This window comes from Mixophyes fleayi, unplaced genomic scaffold, assembly GCF_038048845.1.
Source record: "Mixophyes fleayi isolate aMixFle1 unplaced genomic scaffold, aMixFle1.hap1 Scaffold_3587, whole genome shotgun sequence".
In the NCBI taxonomy this organism is placed as follows: domain Eukaryota; kingdom Metazoa; phylum Chordata; class Amphibia; order Anura; family Limnodynastidae; genus Mixophyes; species Mixophyes fleayi.
In genome coordinates, this window is record NW_027447581.1 from 1 (window position 1) to 23,667 (window position 23,667).

The 23,667-nt window shown below is 37.1% G+C and overlaps 1 protein-coding gene across 1 annotated transcript; it reads left to right on the plus strand.

Annotated features, from left to right (window-relative positions):
* Positions 1 to 4,406: 4,406 nt before the first annotated feature.
* On the plus strand, positions 4,407 to 23,667 carry LOC142132292 (twinfilin-1). The gene is made up of 9 exons (XM_075194427.1): positions 4,407 to 4,551; positions 12,983 to 13,060; positions 14,114 to 14,292; positions 14,925 to 15,020; positions 15,362 to 15,466; positions 16,300 to 16,425; positions 20,275 to 20,425; positions 20,822 to 20,943; positions 21,333 to 23,667. The coding sequence occupies exons 1-9, from the start codon at positions 4,527 to 4,529 to the stop codon at positions 21,501 to 21,503; spliced, it is 1,053 nt and encodes a 350-aa protein (XP_075050528.1). The 5' UTR covers positions 4,407 to 4,526; the 3' UTR covers positions 21,504 to 23,667.

Sequence of the window (23,667 nt, forward strand, 5' to 3'; positions counted from 1 at the left end):
AGCCGTGTTTCGGAACACTGTTCCTGTTATTTGATTTTTTGATACATATGAGAAACTTTTCAATCCGCATCTATGCGATGAGGATTGAAAAGTTTCTACTGAAAAAACGAAGGGTCATAAATAGACCCCTATGAGAGATGAAGATCACAGATCTGAAGGTAATTTGTGTAGGCGTGTACGCATGAATCGGCACTGTCCATCTTTGGTGAAATCGTTAGAGACATTGCATCTGAAGTATGGTATAGATGTGCAGCCAGCTTTAGAAGCATTTCCACATGTGTTTGGCTGAACTAGATAACATCTTCCTGTTTTATTATTAACCCCTCCCCTCCGCTAAACAAGTGCCCTACTCAGCGGCACAGTATATACAGCAGCCGCAGCGCTGTCAAAGAAGCGTCCGCGGCAGTGCTGTATTGTATACAGCACTGCCGTGGACGCTTCTTTGACAGCACCATGGCTGCTGTATAGTACAGTGCTGCCGAAACGGAGCTGCTGCGCATGCGCGGGTGCATGCGCGGCAGTTCTCTCGCTTTTTTTTTTGGGCTTTTTTTTCTCCGTGCGCCCCTGAGGGTCATTTACAAAAGCGCAAAAAGTAAACAAAAATACACCTCCTGCATCTCAAATGCAGAAATGTGAACCTGACCGATTTTAATCCAGGAAATATCTGTACACAAGCTAACACTTACATGGCTGAACTAACCTGATCTCAACTAAATAATTGCTGTAAAACAAGCATTTCACATTAATGGAGCCCTGGTTAATTCAGTCAGAAAGTCAGTACTTAGTTCGAAATTGTAAAGCGCTACAGAATCTGCTGGCGCTATATAAATGTTGATGATGATGAAAAGCAGACATATATCGCCGAACTTTAAGTACCGCACTTAGTTATAGATGTAAAAATATTTGTGTCTTCAGGGGTGCAAAATTTTGTATTTACTGATAGGGAGTTGAGTAATTCCTTGCGGTGTGTTGACATTAATGCCCCTAATCACTGTTTACACAGTAAGATAAGTAGAAAATAGCAGTAAAAGTAAAATATTGTATAGCTGCATTTAAATCCAAGTAACATGTTGCTGAATTTTTAAAAAAATTTCTTGTACCTTAGAAACTAAACCAAGGTTATAATTAATAAGGATAAGCCTTATTAGCTACCATGATATGAACAGGGAAAATATACCACATTTTAAAGTATTTAGAATTCTTTTTCTTGTAACAATGAAGTTACAGTAAATACATAGGCAGCATATTATTATTGTGAGCATAGAAACAGGAACAGTGAGTGAGCTGGGACACTTAAAGCATACCTCCCAAATGTCCTCAAAAGAGGCGGGGCTAACAAGTCGGTGGGAATTTGCCCAAAAGTAGGCATTTTAGGTGGATACCGATACATGCTGTGATTTTAATTGCCATTTTGGTCAGAGAGAACTAAGATAAAATTCTGAAAAATTACTTACAGTTTCCTATTTATTATTTGGCTTACTTCAGACCTAGTAAATAAAAGATGCATTTAAAATCTTTGGATATATTAATTACACACTAGTAGAACTTTTACACTTCTCTCAGATCTGCTGCTCGACATAGCTTTCTTCCGCCTATGAAAAATTGTAAACTGAAAAGCACTTTGAGTTTCAAGGAAGAAACTTGTTCAATTTTTAAAATGTCATATTCATGGCTGCATTAATATAGTTACTATTGGTATAGTTTTTAACTCTTAAGTCTCTGTAAAGCTGGGTACACACTACAGAAATTTCGACCAACTTTTTATGCCGAGCATTTTACATCCGACCGATGTTCCTATCACTCGGTCCATGGACTGCATACACACTAGCCTTGTTTAGGACGATAAAGGGAAGAGCGGACGTCCCTTTAGCGACTTTTTACAGCCATGTTGACGTGAGCAATGATTTTAATTTTGTACACACTGCAGCGACATTTGCGGGAAATGTAACGAGATACCAAAGACATTAGCATAAAGGGGCAGAGCTTTCGCTAAAGTTAACACCCAAAGCTGCATAAAAAGAGAAGGCTACACTGTCTCTTCATTCATTTCTATAAAATAGAAGTTTAGTAATATACATTAAATTTAGAAAAACATTTAACTGCTAAAGTGCAATGCAATGAATATTCCCTAATAATAAAATCCCTTCGTATGTAATGGAATGCTCCATTCTCGGCGTGCATCATTGCTGATTGGTCCACAGCAGAAACAAACGCCCATGTCTGAGTGTATAAAATGACAGAGGAACCTGTTTGGCGCAGAGGAGCGTCAGAAGATGACGAGTGAGAAAGTGTCAGTGGGGGTTGCGGGTGAGGAGAAGATGTCAGTGGGGGTTGCGGGTAAGGAGAAGGTGTCAGTGGGGGTTGCAGCTATGGAGACAGAGACGGAGATAGAGTCAGAGATGGTGCTGAAAGGGCCAAAATATGTTGGAAAAGTTAAGGTGGGGGATGAAGATACTCAAGAAGAGCAAAGAGCAAATCCAATGAGCCCAAGAGAGGTGGAGATGATGGTCAAAGTACTGGACCAGCACTATAACGACATTAAAAAAGGTCAGTAGCACATGTAGTATACCTGTTAGAAGAACATTATTTCATTCTAGTGTCACATAAAGCAATGTAAACTAATTTGTAACCTAATTTTTTATGTCAGAACGAAGAATTAACGGTGAGAAGGCCTGTTTAGATACCACTGATACCACTAATGTTACACCTGTTAGCAAACAAGAAAAAATTGGAAAAGAAAAATATACTAAAGAAGTTCTACACGAAGGTATTTCAGTGAACATGTGTAGACAACTAAATGCTTTGGGCACATACCTCTACCATTATAATAACCAAAATACCACCTGTTTTCCAGAATGTACGGAGGTTAAGCCCACTATTATTGCGATTTCGCCACAGGGACCAAAATATAAACTGATCTCGAGCAGTGTGCAAGGTGAAAAAATTAGAGTATTTATGTTGTTGAATATAAATTACAGATATAGAAGTTAAATGGTAAACATTTTTTTATTCCCTTGTATCGTAGATAAAGAAATCAAAGAGAATAGAAACCCAAGCGACATCAAGACCTGTTCTGCCACAAACCAGTAGCACCTTTAAAAATACTAAATACTAAAAATAATACTCTGCAGTACTCTGCGCTCTGATTGGTATGGGCGCGCTCACTTCTCATGCGGATCTTTCAGACAGCTGTGTATGTTAAAATTTTTGTACCTTTTTCCTGCAATAAAAATGTTGCTTGAACACTGTGTGGTTTATTCTGGGTACTTCACAATTATAAGTTAATAAAGGTTAATATAACTTTAATAGGTTATAAAGGTATAAGTGTATAAAGAGTAGATATGAATACATTGCCGACATAGACGCAAAGGGTAATAACACAAATACTTTATACAAGTATAATGGTCTGCAGCCAGACAGGTGCAATATACATCAATACAAAACACTAGTCAGTGATGTGCGGATTCCGCACCACGTGGGACTGGGATTGACATAAAAAATTAACATACACACACCCCCCAGGTCGAGGAAGTATCGGAGGATTGTCATGGATTGGTCGGAAGTTTATACACACTACACAGCGGAAACAAGATTGGAACGAAAATATTAAACGGTACGACCAACCAAATGAGGCGACAATCGTCCATTTGGGCAGATTTTCGACCATCGTGTCACTGCACACACTGACCCGACTTTTGAACGAGTGGTCGTATGTCGGCTGTTTGAGCCGATTATTGGACGAAAACAGTGTAGTGTGTACCCAGCTTAAGTTGGTCCCCAGAACTATCTAGATTTTAGAACCTTGTGAAAACCATGTGTTATAGGTTAATGTTTGCAACTTCTTGTAAATGATTAATAGTTATTTATGATCTCTGTTTGACATCTACAGTTAGAAATAAAGAGATTTTAAACAAGTCTAGAAGTACATTTCTTTTACCATTGTATCTTTGTCTTTTCCTGAGAGCAGTTTTAACTCCAGAGAAGAAAGGTGCACTCAGGGATGAAAAGTAATAATATAATCAACTTTATATGGTAATTTATTTAAAAATAATGAATCAAACTCCTGTTTGTATATATGATGGCAAAATACTTAAAAACAAACAGGGGGTGTTTGGGTGCAAACATGATTTAAAATAGCAGTATTACAGTGTCATGCCCTGTCAATTACGTTTATATAATCAATCTCAATTATTTTTAGTGATAATGATATAGTGATAAAATATTCTCTAATTAAGCAAAATAGTCTTGTTATGACAACTCTTTAATTTGCATCCTGTGTTTGCATAATCAGATCATTTTCCATCCCACCTACAGCACTGCCTCGGCCAGTAGGTTACTGATGAGCAAAGTAGCTGCTGTCTGTACCTATTGCGCAATAGCAGTTGATATATGAAGGGCGTGTGCCCGTGTTTGTAGTGAGCTCGGTCACCCGGCAACCTGCGCTCAGGTGATGACGTGTATCCCGCGGGAGCCGGCTCCCTCCTCTCACTTCCTGGTTGTACTTCGGGTGCTGCAGAGGCTTCACCATGTCCCACCAGACCGGCATCCAGGGTAAGTCTGGCAGCAATGAGACACAGTGTGCTGGGGGTGATCTGGGTGGACATCTATGGGGCGGCTGAGGCTCTGTCCTGCAGTAACTCCCAGTGACCCTGACACACCACTGATCTGCCCCGTCTCGGGTTACACATCTCTCCTATTACTATGCTGGGTGCTCCCTGCCAGTAATGCCGGTTATCTCCGATCAGTGCTGCACTAGGCGGCTTTACTTGATAACTGGTTTATCAGCTATTGCAACTGTTTATAAATAGTTTGTATCTGCACTTAATATTGTAGCTTTAGTATACAGTATCCCATACACGTTCGAGTTATTTACTGTGTTCATTACAAACTGCCGTCTTTATATTGTAGTCTCATCTGTGCAAACTCTGGCATCTTATACCCTTTACATGTGCATTTGCCACACCGTGGTTATTTAATGTCATTGGGCCTGATTCATTAAAGATCTTAACTTGAGAAACTTCTTATTTCAGTCTCCTGGACAAAACCATGTTACAATGCAAGGGGTGCAAATTAGTATTCTGTTTTGCACATAAGTTAAATACTGACTGTTTTTTCATGTAGCACACAAATATCAACTTTAAATTTCAGTGTACAAATAAGATATCAAGTATTTGTGGGCTACATGAAAAAACAGTCAGTATTTAACTTATGTGCAAAACAGAATACTAATTTGCACCCCTTGCATTGTAACATGGTTTTGTCCAGGAGACTGAAATAAGAAGTTTCTCAAGTTAGGATTCGTAATGAATCAGGCCCATTGTGTGTAGAAGTAAATGGATTCAATAGGTGTTTCACAGTAATGAAAAACTTGTATAATGAGTGACACATGTTAGACTTGAATAAAGTGCATACTCTCTCTTCTAAATACAGTGCAATGTTTTATTCTATTCTGTAACCAGAGCTGTTTTTTTGTTTAGTGATTGTTTGGTATTGTGTTTGTGCTTTATTGCTTTAGACAGTAAGGAGTCAAGTTATGCTGCCAGTGGGATAGTCATCAATATGTATCTCTGCAAATTACAGAGGAGCTCCAGCTTTGACTCCTCTTCTCAACAAAGTATTTTCTGACTTCACCTGAGCAGCCTAGCACTGCCAGCAAATGGAGAATGCGCTATGTATGTAGTGTTTCCTGTGAAGGGATCCCATTGAAAAAGAAAAGTAACAACATCCTGAGATGCAGTTACTTTGCTGCAAAAAAGCTTGACTTAATTGATGTAAACTGATGTCCCCATAGAGGTCTATGGGGACAGCAGTAATTAAGGTAATTGGGTTAGTGCTAGAGAAATCTTATGTATTATTTTGGATGGTAACCCTTTGTTAAATAATAAAAAGAGATGAAAGAGTTTAAATATAATCCAAAATGCTTTATGCTTGATAGCCAGTGGTAGCTCTCTGTGTTTAATGACATGGCAACAACAACACAAATGTTCTTATACAGAGCTGGCTGTAATGCACAAAAGGGAGCTAGAAAGGGAAAATGATAAATGTTGCAGGTAAACCTAACACAAAGGAATAGTTATCTAAAGGAAGGTAACCACTTTATCCTGAAGCTTATCAGTAAATAGCAGGTTAATACATTCCTTGCTTATTTTATAACTGTTTAACAAAATACTTTGTAGGTTATAACAATATTAGAAGTGAGACTCCAAGCCTGGTACTTTTAAACTACTTAAATGATGTAAAGGGTTTGCACCACACTAAGGGGGACTTAATTTCCCCCCAGATTGATGCAGTATTGATCCCACTACCGTTATTACTGTAAAGAGCTGTGAGCAAAAAGTTGGTGTTGAAATTACCGTATTAATGGTATTTAAGCGCACTTTTACCGTAATAACTGTAATAGTATGCTGGCCGCATTACTCTTTACAGTAATGCGGCCAATTGAATTGCCCCCTAATTCTTAAATGTAAAAGCAAAGAACTGTAATATGAAATTAGTGTTGTACAATATGTGTAGTAAATGTTCTGTAGTAGAGCCTGCTACAAAACTCTTAATAAAATGTGTGGGATGTTTATTTTTAATGAATATTGCTATTTGGAAGAGGGTTGTCAATCGCAACCATCGTCTTAGTTATCAGATGGGATAACCGTATTGTGTACTCATGCAAGTGGATACAAGAGTTGATGGAGAACACAGTACTCAGAATAGCCACTTAGTACTTCAGGAGCTGTGACTCTTGTCTGCCAGCTCTGCAGTGCACATGTGACAATAAGTGTCACCATTAGTAAAAGATAGACTTTACTTTAATTTTGCAGGTGGTCAAACACCATAATATGAAGTCTATGAAAAAGTGAGTAACCCACAGTTGTTAAGACACTGATGTGCTTAAATTATAGATGCAGTTTTAAAATTCTTGTGGCGTGTACACTCGGACTGAAAGATCGTGGTATAGGTTATTACTGGGGATTAGTTAATTACTTATTCACAGTTAGCCCTGTGTTTCTGTTGCAGTTCTCTGAGAAAGACTTCTGTTATGCTATAATGTTAAATGTCACAAATTTTATCAAATGTGCATTGGCTAGGCTAAATACAAATGTCCCTTTTGTTGCAGTCTGAGATGTTGGGCAGTATTGACAAGTTGTTCCAAGAAGTCTATCTGTTTCCCTTACATGCTCCCTTATCAGTCTTTACTCCACCTCCTCCCCAGACCTTTACTCTGCACTTTCTACTGTTTAAATGTTGGCATGCACTGCTCTGTCTTGTTTATAAGTAAACCTTGCTTAGTGTTTTAAATTCCAACTTGCACACAACACTCACGTACTTAAGCCTTGTCTTTTGTGCTGTCATTGAACCATTCCAGTCCTACAATGTTGTAAGTCCTGTTTTCACATCTCAGAAACAATAGCTGGTAAAAATGATTTAAAATACAGAACAAACTAGTATTTACGTAGTTATATTTTATTATTGCATAAAAAACAAACAACCCCAGAAAGACATAAATCAGTTGGAACATGTAGAATGGAGTGCTTCCAAGCTTTCTTCACATCTTATTTAATAAATTATCATTAATCACGTAAATACGATAGTGCACCAGCCCACCACAGCCTAATGAATTAAATGCACTATAAACTAAGCAAACCTCATAGGTGCCTGGAGAGATCTTGCACACTATTAAATTTACCCAGGCTGCCCCTTAATAGGTAGTTAAGCCTAAGAACCAAAGTGTTTACAAACTGTTTCCACATCATGTTGGAAACTGCAATGAGTTTCCATTATATAGCAATTATTTTCTTAGCATAAAAAATTGCTGAAGTACTAATAATGTAATGCAGCAATGTGATATCAGGCAGCCTAGTATATCTACTCATGAAAATAAACATAAATAATATAAATGGTAAATGTCCATACCTTGTGTATGAAGGTGCCATCCTCCACATGTCGTCTAGACTGGATGAGCATATAATGTAATACTAGGACATTGCTCGAGGATCACCTCTCACCCCTTTATTAGCGAGAGTCCCAACATCCACATCTCATCTTTCCCTACAAAGGGATATAAATTTAAAGTGCATAAAATTCAACTAGCTAGACAGTCCCTCATTAAAGGGGTGAGCACACACCTACTCCTCCAGCGAGGATCTAGCTACATTGAAACTAGGGTCAGGAAACTGACCACTATGGGCATATGAGCTGTTGGTTGAGCATTAGGAACTTTATTCTGTTTTTTTTTTTTGTTTTTTTGTTTTTTTGTTTTTTTTTAAGCTGAGCAAAGGAAAATACCTTTGCAAAAAGAAAAAACCTCTGAATCCAGTACATCATCCTTACAACCATCTGATCCCATTATATTTCCATGTTGCTTTATCTGACTAAACAGATAAGCTCACTCAGTTTGGGTTGGCTCATGGTGGTTTTGCAGGTGACGAGTTTGAGCCCTATTACGGCAAAAAAAAATCAGACATAGTAAAGGTCAACATAGGAACTCTCTGAAAACCAAGTAGTGAGGGACAGATGGGAGCCAGCGACTGCCACCTGCATTATGTATGGATCATCTGGCTGATGGCACAACCATTAATTGGCATATATACCAACTCGCTGGACAAAAATAGAGCCCAAAGTTCAGTAAGGTGAAGCCACCACCTGTAAGGACAGCTTGTAAAATGCATCTCAAGAAGTACGTTATGCCCTCCAGCCCAAGCTAGGTTGCCAGCAAGATCAGCTTTTCAATGGAGTATACATTTAGATATCACGTCCAGAGAGTGGTGGAACGTATGTAAATACTTTGGCAGAAAGATCATTTTGAACAAGATGATATGACTTTGACCTGACAGGGTAGGGTGCTCCAATTTATGGGTAGTTTGGAAAACATTAAGGGCTAGATTTACTAAACTGCGGGTTTGGAAAAGTGGAGATGTTGCGTATAGCAACCAATTAATTTCTAGCTTTTATTTATTTAGTGCATTCTACAATATGACAGCTAGAATCTGATTGGTTGCTATAGGCAACATCACCTTTCCAAACCCGCAGATTAGTAAATATACCCCCAAAGTGTCCCTCAAGACCACTATAAAGAGCAATTTAAAGCTGTCATCCTACTGTAACAGAATTGCTGAGACATGTCTCGGGGCCCATTCAGTTGGGAAATAACACCCTTTGATTAATTCATATACAGACTGTAATATTTGTATAACAGAGGAGAAAGGGTTTGGACTTTCCATATATAGTGGTGTTACTAAACAATTGAAATTTAGAGCCAGTTGCCCTAATCTATTGGCAATGGCTCAACAGCTATGAAAAGAGGGCTTGGGAAAGTAGACAGCCCCCTGTAGGGAGAATGCATAGAGCTGAGTATTAATGGTGGCACCGTGTAGGGGTGGAAAGGTTGCACATTGCAATAGAGCTTGGAGAACACCTGGATGATGGATGTATTGAGATGGAAATATTGTGATGTAAAACCACATATCTTTAAATAGGGAATCTGCTTTAGAGTGATAGTTTGCTGCAAACAGACAGAATAATTCCTCACTCTTTCACAAGAACCGACAGGTACAGTAGTGATAACTGGACAGGCAAAAATAGTCACAGGTGGGTTAATAATGGCAAAGGAAACTTATGTTACAAGGTCCTTTTTTTTTTTTTAATATAATCTCAATAGTCTCTCTGCACCTAAATGACAAATCGTGACGTGTAAAACAATCTTTAATATGACATCCGAAAATGTGATCACTGCTCTCCTCCTCAGCCATTTCTACTAGTCCATTATCACAGTACTTTTAGTGGCCCTAATTTGTTTGCAAATTTAATCCCCTCAAATTTACGGTATTTGTTTGAATTCCTCACTTGCCAGAATCTACTTAATCATACCTTTACTGCCTGATCATCTTCCAAATACTTTTTTTTTTTTTATTATAGGCGTTGTCTACCTTATGATTCTTGCATTTCCTGTACAATACCATCTCTATTCTTCATTTTGTTATTTGGTGCTGTGCAGAAGTTTCTAACAGGCAGTTGTTCCCTATGGAGAAATTTATGCCTGTCAGTATCCATATCTTTAGAGGGCAGGTGCAAATACTGTTGCTGTATTCTATGAAGTCCAATAGATAATGTATTTTTCACTAAAAAAACAAATGTTAAAACATTTTTCTTGTGCTTATGGCCTGGTTGTCTGTATGTGGGTGTACATGTTGCTGATATAAATCTGGAGTTTATACTACAGATGCAGAGCTAGAAGCATCTTTACATGCCCGTGACTCAGCATATGCATGTAAATATGCTATTTTTACAGTTGGCTTTTTCTGAGCGTATATTACACCCAACCTGCGTCCCATCGCCACATCGGGCCCTATGTGCCTCATTTAGAATTGGGAGTAAATCTAACTAGAAGGTGCAGTTTTGCACCTTGGTAAAACCATATTGTACTCCAGGGGATGCACACTTAAAATTTGAGGACAGATCTTGAGTTGGGAGGAATGTGCATCATGGCTCAACTCTAAATTGCAGTGAAACAATAAATGTGTCCCAATGTTTGCATTGCATGCTGTATGCAGTATTTCCTGCATGCAAAAAAGGCATTACAACATGGTTTCTCTAGATTTCCTTCTAAAATGAGGCCCTACAACTGATATTTCATATATACAGTGGTCATGCATTACAGGAATACAATGTAATGCAGATTTATAGTAGTAGAAATCAACAGGGTTATTCAATGAAAGGAATGCTATCTGTTGTAACACTTAAAAATATGTGTGTATGTATATATATATATATATATATATATATATATATATATATATATATATATATATATATATATATATATATATATATATATATATATATATATATATATATATATATATGTGTGTGTGTTAACCTGTGCATGATACTCATGCATTCTAGTCAAATCAAGCTACTTGAGGTGTTAAAAATGTTCTTGTCATGCATTTGGGCCATAGCCCAGGCCTCAACCACCAACCACTCCCCACTGTCACTTCTCCTTCAAGATAGATATATATATATATATATATATATATATATATATAAAAAAAAATTTAAATCTTTATAAACACTTTTAACAATTAACAAATTAAAAACATCTTGGTATACCAAATTTCAGCCCTTTCTGATTTTTTTTTTTTCCACACACTAAGAATTTAGTAGGTCAATGTATAACTCCGCCCAGCAGGTGGCGCTGCAGCTTGGTTTTATTTTTTCCACACAGACAGACTAACACATGCCACTAGGCATTTATATTATGTATATGTGTATGTATACATACATACATACACATGTATGTATGTATGTATCTCGTCTGCTGCTGAATAAGTACAGTTTAACCTAATGGGCAACAGTTAGTAAAGAGAAAATGCACCTATATGCTAGAAGCATCTCAGGAGCTGTATAGTGAAGGGGTTATTGGGCAGGATAAGCTTACAGTCAGTTAGGTCTCACATCGCAGATTACAATGTTTCTTTTTTTTTTTTATTTGCACAGAATTGTATAAGTACTGTATGTTATTGTATAGTGATAAGCAACCTGATACACTTCAAGTGCAACAGGTGTTGCCTTCTTGTCTTCAAAAGGGCTGCACATTGCCAATGATCTCAGTAATAAGTTAAATTAATGCATGCAAAGAAAGAGACATCACTCTTTAATAACATATCAAGTAAAACAAATAAGTGTTACGAAGCTATAACAAACACATCTGACAATTCACTGTGATGGAGCATAAGGCTGAGAAAACGATCAATGGCATGAGGAAGGGATATAAGCTTACAAGGCTGCCTATTGTATCATTTGTTTAATCTCTATTATAAATGCAGTTCTATAGAAAAATACATTTCTCTGGGCAGAATAATAATATGTACTAATTCAGAATACTAATCCCAAGAAAGCGCTGCAATGTTTTACGATCATGGCATGGTTTTTTTTTTTTTTTATGTCTGCAAATTATATATTTTGTTTTTCAGATTCATTCACATTCATAAATGTGTAAATAACTTTTTATGTGCAAATAATTTAGTAATGTTAACTGTATAGTCGCTCCAATATATGTTAATAACTGCAAATATTTGAAGAAAGCATGGGTTGTACATATTCTCTTTAAGTGTGTGTTTTAAAATGAAGTGAAACCTTTCCCTTACAGGTTCTCAAACAATATTTGCAGCTCTGCTTTGTCCATGATATAGTATCGTACAGTATACTATGGTATATAGTTTTGGATTGAACCACTCCTTGCCATCCCATTGAACACTGAGGGTTTCACTGGAATAATATGGTTGGTCCAAACATTCTCTTGAGCAATGTTCAGCAAGGCTGCTGTCAAAGCAACCGTGTGGTAGCTGTAACTCGATAACTACAATAACCAGATAGGTTGTGTGTTCTGGAATAAACTATGGTTAAGGTATTACTAATTTACATTTGTCAAGCTAGGTACAGGCATCCAAGCAAAGTTGTGTTATGAGTGCGGAGATGGGAAGGTAACATGACACCAGTCACTGGAGCTCTACAGGCACACTTATGAGTACCGCACGTGTAGTAAATCATGCATTAGAGCGGATCGGTTGTACATACTTAGGCAATCATTTTAATACAGGAAATGATCTGATGACTTAATGAAATATTGTTCTATGTAAATGACAAGTTAGGCCTTAAAGGAACTAAGCCATGTTTCCTGGACAACATTGTTTAAATTTTTTTTTTCCTTATCTCATAACTGCTTTCTGAATCTTACCAGGTTGATAGATATACAATCCTTTTTGTAACCGTAAACAAATTTTTCTTTTTTCTTTTTGTACTTTTAACTGTTTGCATCTTGCGTTAGAAAAAATATCTGACGTGGAACTTTTTATGTTGTCTTTCACTTTAAAGCTCTGTTGGAAGATCACTTGTGTTGTCACCTGATGTTTTGTTTCCAGGCATGTATTGTTTGTGTAGTGTTCATTGTAAAGCCTCTAACCATTTATTTATTTTTTTATTTTTCCACCAGCGAGTGAGGATGTTCAGGAAACATTTGCCAAAGCCAGAAATGGAAAGTACAGGTTATTGAAGCTGGATATTGAAGATGGTTTGTAATAATACATTATTTCTATAATTATCATTTTGTCAAGCATGTAGTATAAAAGTATGTAAACCATATATTAGGACAAGTTAACCCATGCATGATACTCATGCATTCTAGTCAAATCAAGCTACTTAAGGTGTTAAAAAGGTTCTTGTCATGCATTTGGGCCATAGCCCAGGCCTCCTCAGGGGAAGAGCGTTACTTCCCGACGTAAGCGCCCTTTTTTAACGTGGTTTTGTCCACATGTCACCACCTCATCATTCTTCTCCATCACCTCATCCTTCATTTTCATCGCCACATCTATCCAGATGTCTATCCAGACACAGGGATCTCTCTCAGCGGTCCTGAGTATCACACTCCTCTCACTCTGTCACCCCCGGCAACCACCAACCACTCCCCACTGTCACCCCCAGCAACCACCAACCACTGCCAACTGTCACTTCTCCTTCAAGAAATATATATATATATATATTTTTTTTTTTTTAAATTTCATAAACACTTTTAACAATTAACAAATTAAAAACATCTTAGTATACCAAATTTTAGCCCTTTCTGAATTTTTTTTTACACACACACTAAGAATTAAGTAGGTCAGTGTATAACTTCGCCCAGCAGGTGGCGCTGCAGCTTGGTTTTATTTTTTCCACACGGACAGACTAACACACGCCACTAGACATTTATATATTAGATAAGCACTGTTATGAGGCGGTTATTGTAATAAACCTTTTTTATATACACCCTTAATAGAACCATGACTTGCTCTTTATTTTATTCTTAGAAGTGTTTAGCTTTGTCTATAGTGCCTTGCAGAATATTTTGTCATATGTTTATATTATATAACTATAACATCAATAATCTTATGTAATGATCAGATGTTAAACACATATTTGTTGGTTGGAACGTTGAAAACCTGCTTTGACAGTCACTAATGCTTTATTTAGTATTTAACCTGCAGATAAAAATAGAAAGTTGATAACATTTTAGCATGTTTTGTAATATTGTAAATTTTGCATTTTACTTATCCGTATATCTTCCTGTGAATTTTACTGTTCACAGAACAACTGACAGTAAGCGTCCGTGTGAAGCCAGTAAACACGTGGGATATCGACTTTGACTCTTTTATTTTGCCACTACTAGAAGATAAGCAGCCATGTTATATTTTGTATCGGTTGGATTCTAAGAATGCACAGGGCTATGAGTGGATTTTCCTTTCCTGGTCTCCAGACTACTCTCATGTAAGTGCATGGAGAAAAAAGGCAAAAGAAATTTAATTTAAGATCTAAACATTGTACACCCCCCCCCCCCATTCCTTATCCGTGTTCTCCCCAGAATTTTTTATTTTTTTCCAGCCAGGTGGCATTAAGAAGTAGCCGGGTGGGGGCAGTTGTAATACTTCGCAATAATATTGGAGGCTATTGCCCACAGCTGCCAGGACTGGTCAGTCAGTGTCTAACGCACACTGCTTGTTGTAGTACTCACATAGTACCTGTTCTAATAGGAGAAATAATGGCTTATTCTATATTAATTGGACTCCAAAAGCCAGGTGGAAAATAAAAACAGCCGGGTGGAGCACCCGGGAAACATGTGCTGGAGAAAACACTGCTTATTTAGTTTTGAAAACTATATATAGAATTGCAAAAAAAATTCCCGCCATGCTTTGTGCATCATATAGTAGTTTAATCTGATGAAACGTGTTTCCACACTGGAAACTGTGTGGGCTAGTGGGGTTCATCTGTGTCCATTTTTATAGGAATTGTATTACATGACATAGCAATGTGACAATGTGCTTTGACATGTAAACGTAGAGCAAGATTTGGTGTTTGAAAATAAACCTAAAAATATTTACGTGTTTGTTTTAAACACTTAGGTACGACAAAAGATGTTGTATGCTGCAACAAGGGCAACTGTAAAAAAGGAATTTGGAGGAGGGCACATCAAAGAGGAACTGTTTGGAACAGCTAAGGTAAGTGTGGCTGTGAACTACATTTAAAAATAAATTTGCATCACAATCCTCCTGCATCAGTATTACAGGATCCTCCCAGCACTACTCTGTGCTGCTGGGATCCTGCTGTTACCACTGTCTAAACATCTGTAGAATACGAGGGTTGTCCATTCAAGTCATACATTAAGCAGCAAGACATGTATGTGTGTGTGTGTATATATGTATATATATATATATATATATATATATATGTATATATATATATATATATATATATATATATATATATATATATATATATATATATATATATATATATATTTTTTTTGTATAATGTATCTTTATTAAATGTTTGTGTGCAGGAAGATCTGTCATTGAGTGGATACAATAAATACTTGGTCTGCCGGTCAGCTCCTGCCCCACTTACTGCATCAGAAGAGGAACTGAGGCAAATAAAGCTTAAAGAGGTAAGAACTATTTTGTAGCATTGTTGGGGTTACTTCATATTTTGAGGATAGTTTGGTTAGTATTGGATTCTGTTTTAAAGACAAACTTTGTGGTGCCTCAAATATATATTTTTATTTTATTTTTTCTAAACTGTCCACATTCTTGAATCATGATTCCTGGTGTTTTCAGTCTCCCGAATTCAGTCTAGAAAGACTAGTGCGATCGGGGTAGGTCAGAAAATAGCTTCTTTTTAGACCAAAAGAGTTTATGCAGAAATAATAAAAATAGATTTGAAACAAAATGTAACCAACAACTTCTAGTTTCCAAGAATGGGGAGAGAACCAAATAAAGTGGGTTATCTGCAGGTGGAAAACACTCCATACACAGAATTAATGGTGTGTCTATATATCTAGTAGCACGGTGGCGTAGTGGTTAGCACTTCTGCCTTCCAGCACTGAGGTCATGAGTTCAATTCCTGACCATGGCCTTATCTGTGAGGAGTTTGTATGTTCTCCCCATGTTTGCGTGGGTTTCCTCCAGGTGCTTCGGTTTCCTCCCACACACCAAAAACATACTGGTAGGTAAATTGGCTGCTAACAAATTGACCATAATCTGTGTGTGTGTGTGTTAGGGAATTTAGACTGTAAGTCCCAATGGGGCAGGGACTGATGTGAGTACGTTCTCTGTACAGCGCTGCGGAATTAGTGGCGCTATATAAATAAATGGTGCTGCTGATATGTGTATATAATTAATATGATGGATATTTATAACATTTTTCATTCATGAGGTGGAACCTCTGGTTTACATAAATGTCATTTAATGTAGCCATAACTCTTATTTGTACTGTTTTCAGACTCAAACAGATATTGGAGTAGACACTAAACACCAAACTCTTCAAGGCATTGCATTCCCAATAGTGAGCGATGCATTCCAGGCACTGGAACAGTTGAAAAACAAGAGGCTAAATTATGTTCAGTTGGTAAGTTGCTGAAGGTTTCATGTGAATACCTAATATGCAGCAAATCATTGTTGGTGAAACTGCTTTTACACACACTTATCTTGTGCAAACTTCTTTTTGTGTTTAGATTTTTTTCAGCATTTAGCACACTGCAAATTGCTTATCACATGATTAAAGTGTGTTTTATAGCACATATTCCTTTACTGCCATTCCAACATTTACTGGCATGTTACAAGCATTAACCTTTCAATAAAATATTTTCTTAACAATACTACTGACCCAGGTATCTAAACTTAGCCGGAGAGATGTGTCCTACTGTTGCTATTGCTTGAATTTGGAAGATTTACGATTGATGTTGACTAATAGACGTATTTTAGAAGTTGGTTAGAACATACATCCCCTATTGTCTCCTTATTCCCAGCAAGCCATGTTTTGAGTGTTTTTGTTAATCATTCAGAAGTAAAACTATTAATCAATGTTATCACACAGAGGAATCCAGTTGGCACTACACAAGTAGGGAAAAGTTCAGAAGCTCTGGAACAGGCATGTGGATTACACGGCTGATGGTTAGGGGTTATATTTACACACAATACTGCTTCTTATGTGAATGGATATTTGAAATCTGACAAGGTAACAAGGAAACTGCTTCAAATATGGACTTCTGTATTGTGCAGAAATGTATATGAAATAAGCTTTGGTGAGAATAAATAGCTGATGATGAGAATAATAGCTGCTTGATGTATTCAGAGCTGAATACAGCCTTTATTTACTTGTTAATCCTTGGCCAACAAACTGAGATCTAAACAAGCAAAGAGATTAAAACCGAGATTGAATGGTATGAGCTATGCTCAGTGATATCACATTCGGGTTCTATAGGAATAAGTGTGTTAAAAGGGGCTACATAACTCACTGGAGTTTGTAAAGATGTTTGAGCTGTTGATCTTTTCCGTGTATAACAGCTCTTGAACTATCCTGAAATTGCAGGGTGAGAAATAGACTATTTTTCAAATTTCCCATACAAATTCATATGTAACATTTATTTCCCACCCACAATCATTAAGGAGGAACTATAATGATTTATCACTATATTATTATTGCAAAATTTACTAACATCATGTTCCATCCATGGGTCAGCCCCAAATGGTGGCAAACCATGCATGTCCATCTTACCAGCGTTTCACTGTGACCCATAGTTTCTACTCTGAGCAGCAGAATGTGTATAGGTCTTACTATCAATGTTCCCAATGCTTGAAATATTTTCAGAACATTTTGTGCTATGCATGTTTAATGAGCCTAAAAAGTACTGTCCAGAGAAATGTAGTGACAAGACATGGACAGAGGGAACCTTAACACAGCATGCTGCAGAAACAAGTTGCCGGTATGAACTTTATTTCGTATTGAGCATTAGACACTTCAATCTTCCACACAAGCTTGTCATTTACCTCACATCACTACTTCAGGGAACCCGGTTACTTCCACAGAATATTATCGTAGATTTTTAAGGTGCCACAGTGCTCCGCAGCGCTGTATAGTAGGGAAAACGGTGCCTAAATGAAACAAGGACATACAAGGCAGACAAAATAAACGCAGACATGAAAACAAAAGGTATGATGGACCCTGCTTATTAGAGAGCTTACATTCTAAGTGGAAGAGGGCACAGCTGAAACAGAAGCAAATGTGGTTCAGAGTGGAGATTGGGACAGTTGTGCAGGTGCATTAGTGTGAATAGTGCTATTGGGGATAAGAGCATTTAAAGATTTGAAGGCTGTGGGAAAGTCTTGAGCATGGTAGGGAATTCTGTAAGTGGGGAGCAGCACAGGAGAACACTTGTAGGAGAGAGTGAGAGGTGGTTACCAGAGATGAGACAAGGCGAAGGTCAGAGGTAGATCTAAGAGGGCGGGAAGGAGAGTATTTTGATATGAGATTTGAGATTTATGCAGGGGTAGTGTTGTTGAGGACTTTGTAGGTAAGGAATGAGTAAATTGAATTTGATTCTGGAGAACACAGGGAACTAGTGTAGGGATTTGCAAAGTGGTGCAGCAGATGTGGAGCGGTGAGACAGGAAGATCAGCCTTGCAGCAGCATTTAGCTTGTATTGAAATGTGGATATAAAGGTGTCAGGAATGCCAGATAGCAGGAGGTTGCAATGGTCAAGACAGGAGATGAGCGAATGGATAAGAGTTATGGTAACATGTTGAGTAAAAAAAAGGCGTATTCTGGCAATGTTTTTAAGGTGGAGTTGACAGGACTGGGAGAGAGTCTGGATGTGAGGAATAAAGCAGAGGGTGGAGTAAAGTATGACACCAAGGCAGCAGGCTTGGGAGTCTGAGGAAATTGTGGGAAATTGACAGTGAGGGAGATTTGAGGGCAGGTGGTGACCGACAGGATGAAAGATTATAAGCTTTGTTTTGGATATGTCCAGCTTTAGGTAGCATTGGGACATTCATGTGGAGATAGCAGAAAGACAGTTGTTTAGACGAGAACAGTACAGAAGGAGAGAGATCAGGGGAAGAGAGATAGATTTGGGTGTCATCAGTGTAGAGGTGATATTGAGGCTGGCCTGTGTGAATTGGTGCCCCAAGAAAAGAGGTGTACAATGGAAAAAAGTAAAGTGCCAAGAACAGAGGCTTGTGGGAGCACCACAAATAGTTGGCGTGGAGGAGACTGTGCCAGAGGTAGAAACCCTAAAGGAGCGGTTCGATAGGTATGAAGTGAACCTTGAAATAACTGTCACGAAGGCCAATGAAGTGAAGAGGGTGATCAACAGTGTCAAAAGTAGCAGAGAGGTCCAGAAGAATGAGTATGGAGAAATGACCCTTACACTTTGCAATAAGTAGATCATTAATCACTTTTGTTAGAGCAGTTTCAGTGGAATGTTGGGGGTGGAAGCCTGATTACAGAGTTAAGAATGGAATGAGAGAATAGAAAGTGAGACAGGCGTTTCGTACACTAATTGCTCAAGTCGTTTTAGAGGCAAAGGGGAATAGATATATTTAATTATATAATATAAAAAATTGTGGCTTTCTGCTTTCCTCCATTTCCCTCCCCACATTTTGACACTCCCTGTCGCATGCAGCTTTCTTCTCGGTCATTGGAACTGGACAGGTCACTTGATGATTAGCACAATCCTTTCTCTCTGATCGGTGCTGCTGGGAGAGTTCTGATCAAGCCACCAACAAACTATTTGCACCCATTTCCACTCTTGCTTGTTTGGGAGTACCCAGTTTTGAAGATTAACAAAAAAATACTTGTACAGGTGGTAGAACACAACATACCATATATGTTTACGCATGTACTGGAGGTCCATCATACATCTGAGTTAATGCTTTTGTGTATATAATTCTCATAGGGATCAAACTGTGGACAATGAGCATATAAAAGTGTCCAAGGGCTAGATTTAATAAGCTGCGGGTTTGAAAAAGTGGGGATGTTGCCTATAGCAACCAATCAGATTCTAGCTTTCATTTATTTAGTGCCTTCTACAAAATGACAGCTAGAATCTGATTGGTTGCTATAGCAAACATCCCCACTTTTTCAAACCCGCAGCTTAGTAAATCTAGCCCCAAGTGTTTGTAGACTAACCCTAATGCAGTATTCTTGATTTTCACATTTCTTTTCTAGCAGTGAAAGCATTTTTATTTTACAGACCTTGTATAATGAAATACAAAATGTCATCTTGCTCATTTCTTTGTCTACATGTTCTGTTGATGCAAATGTATAGGCATTGAATGCTTTCAAAATAAACTACTTTGAATATGTCTGTCGGCATACTGCAAATTTAACCACTGTATCCAAATTAACTTTTAGGTAATGCATAACGTCTTTTAACGTCTTATCATCTTTGTTACCCCTTATGTTTATGATCTACAGAAAATTGATATACAAAACGAAACCATTGTTTTGGCCAACACTGCATACACTGAAGTGAAGGACTTGCCAGAAAGGATTCCAAAGGATGCTGCACGCTACCACTTTTTCCTGTACAAACATTCCCATGAAGGAGATTATTTGGATTCTATAGGTAAAGTCTTATATTTTATTACACATTATTGCAAATGCAATTACTTACCTGTTAATAAATGAATGTGTTGGCCTCTATAACAAGTATTAAGTCATGAAGGTCTTTTCTTTTAGACTGCAGCACAATTTGGCACCTGCACCAGAGTGCTGCTCATACCACATTCTCCTGGGTGTGCAACATACAAGTGTATGTTATGTGGATGGTTGGGGCTAATGTGGCACAATTCGACTTATTTACGAAGTTTTACAAGCGATAGGACATTCACAATGAATTGATTTGTAGTTGTTCAAAACTGTTTGTTTTTTTTAACAGAAGTTTCAATATTGTCTCATGCTATTACATTTTTCGTTTTTTCTATTGAGCGTGTTGTACATGTTTTTTATTTTATTTTTGCAGTGTTTATTTATTCCATGCCTGGGTATACCTGCAGTATACGAGAGCGCATGCTATATTCCAGCTGTAAGAACCCTTTGTTAGATGTTATTGAAAGACAACTAATGATGGAGATTGCCAAAAAGGTAACATTTTTTTTTTTTATTTATATATATATATATATATATATATATATATATATATATATATATATATATATATATATATATATATATATATATATATATATATATATATATATATATAGTATATTTTTTTTTTTTTTTTTTTTTTTTTTTTTATATAATCTCATTCAGTGTAATTGCCTCCAGAGAAATAGTTTGAGGCAATCTCTGATTCCAGAGGGCAGGTGTTATTTTTGCCAAACCAAACAGAACGTCCAGGGATTATCCTTAAGACTCCCATATTCAGAGCTTGGCATAATCTGATCTGATGGTAAATGTGTGTATTTTTTCACAGCTTATATGGAATGTTGTGACTAAAGTATGCAATATCCTAATTTAAATTTGCACAGATTGAAATAGACAGTGGTGATGAACTGACTTCAGAATTCCTCTATGATGAAGTGCACCCGAAGCAACATGCGCACAAACAAGCTTTTCTTCGGCCCAAGGGTCCAGCTGGAAAAAGAGGCATCAGGAGGCTGATCAGAGGTCCTGCAGAAGCTGAACTGGCCAATGACTAGTGCAGCAGAAAGTAATCATTCCCGTGTTCTGGTATGCAGAATAGTCACTCCTAATTCCCCTCCACTCCTGTTAACTTCTAGACCTGTCCTTAAGTTTATGGATGTATAGAGCAGCTTTAGTATGTCAGGGACATAGTTATATGATCCTGCAGAAACAAATGTGGCCACCTCTGAAAGAAGCAGGAGTGCAGCACATTGTATTGGTTGCATCTACAATTTAACATATTTGTAAAAGAATATTCATTACCAGTTGTATATGTGGCATTGGTACTTTGAAACATTGTACCACACTACTTATTCTGATGTGGTGTTTTTGTTTTGGTTTTTTTTTACTATGTTTTTATTTTTTAAGCAAATCAACCCATTTAATATTTCCTTTTATTTAATGTGTGTCCTTTTTGATTTTTGATCGATGTGATCAATGGGTTGGTAACATGTAAACCTCCTGAATCTTTGGAGTATATTTAAAAACAATGCACTAATTCTGGATTAGTTTTCTTTTCTATACCCACCTGATGCAACAATTCCAGTAACCAGCACCCTAACTACCCGCCTCTGCAGTATGCACAAGTCCGTATCTTTTGAATGGGTTGAGCCATGCTGTAGAGAACCACAAAACCGTAGTGCGCTGTAACTCCATAACATGACCGTTTTGATAATAAAGGATAATATATATTTACAATAAGTTTTCACCCTAAGATAGTATAATGTGAGATAATAGTTTGTATGTATATGCATTTATACAATTCCTAGTCTGGACACATGGCTGCTAACAGCAAGAAAAGATAAAAAAAACACTTCATATGTCAACTAAAATAAAATTGTCACATTCATTTTTTTTTTTTTTTTTTTTTTTAAGTAGGCAGAATTTTTAATATAGTTTAAATGGTCTAGAAAACATCCTATTGCTTTATCTCCACAGGAAAGTACTAAACACACTAATTTTATATCCTTTAAACTTGAATCTATTGAGGGTGTGTGGTGCCTGTGATAATGTTAGTGGGGGAAAATCGCACACTAGGAAAACTACAACTTTTTGCACTATGTCACAGATTTAGGGCATCTTGATTTTTTGTTGTATGCCTGTGAAGAACCCTATGCTGCTTTGTGCTTTTCATTCATGGGAATATAAAGGTCTGGTGGCTTAGTGGTTAGAACAAAGGCCTCAGCAATCCTATCTCTGTGGAAAAGAGAGGCTGATAATAAGAGGTAAATAAAGGTCTGCAGTGTATGAACTTCAGATACCGATTCTGCATTCATTAACAAGGTGTCCATATGAAACCGTAACGCCCCAGAAATCATGTTTGTGTCAGCCCTGTGTCTTTAGTATATTTATTAGTGGCAGATGAGTGCATCTTGCTATTTGAATACAACCTCTATGGAATGATTACATAACTTATTGACATTTCAGCCACAGTGGTGTATATGAATTCAGTTTTTGAACCATTATAACAATTGTAGCTTTGGCATTCTCTAAATACAATTCCTCACAGGAGAGCGTATATCATTTTGCCATCTGTAAAATGTTCTTTTGCATTAACTTTAATCTAGTTTATTGTCACATGGCTTGTTTAAAATTGGTACTTTGCAGACGTAACTGTTTATATTTACTGATTCTTGAAACATTTCATATACAATGACTTGTTTTTATAGTACTGTTTGAGATTCTTTACACAGTACTGCTGATGTATTTTTGGTTATTGCTTTATTATACATACTCTAATACAAATGTCACTAAGGAGTTGCTTTTTGGAACCAAAGATTATGCTGCTGTAACATGCCGACTTATAAACCTTTCTAACATTTTTAATGTTTCTTATTCGTCTTTCAGATGTTAAAATTATACTTTTCAACTATAACGGATTTAATAAAAGTGTGGAGCACTTGAATTTGAGGCAGGTCTTTAAATATGCTCTGACTATAGCAGATTGCACCACTTATATTTTTGTTGTATCGCAGGTTTCTCTATCTACAAAATAACATTTTATTAGAACAGCATGTTTTACAATTGATATGACTGATTATGCAACTTTATAAAACTAGAATAATTTAAATAATTTTTAAATGTGGCAGTTGAAGTTTGTTTATGTACATATGATGGGATGAGTTTCAAAAGTCCTGCACCTGATGAAGAATATTTGTGAATAAACATTTATTGCAAGCA